General features: G+C 64.2%; 1 protein-coding gene across 1 annotated transcript in view; it reads right to left on the reverse strand.

Moving 5' to 3' along the window:
- DND1 (DND microRNA-mediated repression inhibitor 1) overlaps positions 1 to 400 on the reverse strand; it is a 2,928-nt gene that overhangs the window by 1,574 nt on the left and 954 nt on the right. The window contains exon 3 of the mRNA XM_005881123.2: positions 5 to 207. Within this exon, the coding sequence (XP_005881185.1) occupies positions 5 to 207 (203 nt within the window). The remainder of the gene's footprint in view (positions 1 to 4; positions 208 to 400) is intronic.

Here is a 400-nt window from a genome sequence, read left to right on the forward strand (position 1 = left end):
TGGCGATGGCGGCCTGGGCCCCGCGCCGCGAGCTGTAGCGGGCGTAGGCAAAGCCCCGGTTCAGGCCGCTGAAAGTCATCATCAGGCGGAACTCGTAGAGGCGGCCGGCGCGCTGGAACAGTGGGATCAGCTGGTGCTCGTACACGTCCTGGGGCAGCCTACCGATAAACACCTCGGACCCGGGCGGCGGCGGGCTGCCCACCCAGCCTGGGGGGAGGGGGTGGGGGAGGCACCGTCATCCATCGGGGTGTTCCGGGTTTGGGCCCAAGAATCCGGCGCGGGTGGGCCCGTGTGAGCACGCATCTGTGAAATGGGTACAACACCCGTACCCCGAGTCGTTGGCATAATTGGGTAATTGAATTAAAATGGGGCTGGCACAGAGTAAGTACACCGTAAAACT

Source organism: Myotis brandtii, unplaced genomic scaffold, assembly GCF_000412655.1.
Source record: "Myotis brandtii unplaced genomic scaffold, ASM41265v1 scaffold668, whole genome shotgun sequence".
NCBI classification, from domain to species: Eukaryota; Metazoa; Chordata; class Mammalia; order Chiroptera; family Vespertilionidae; genus Myotis; species Myotis brandtii.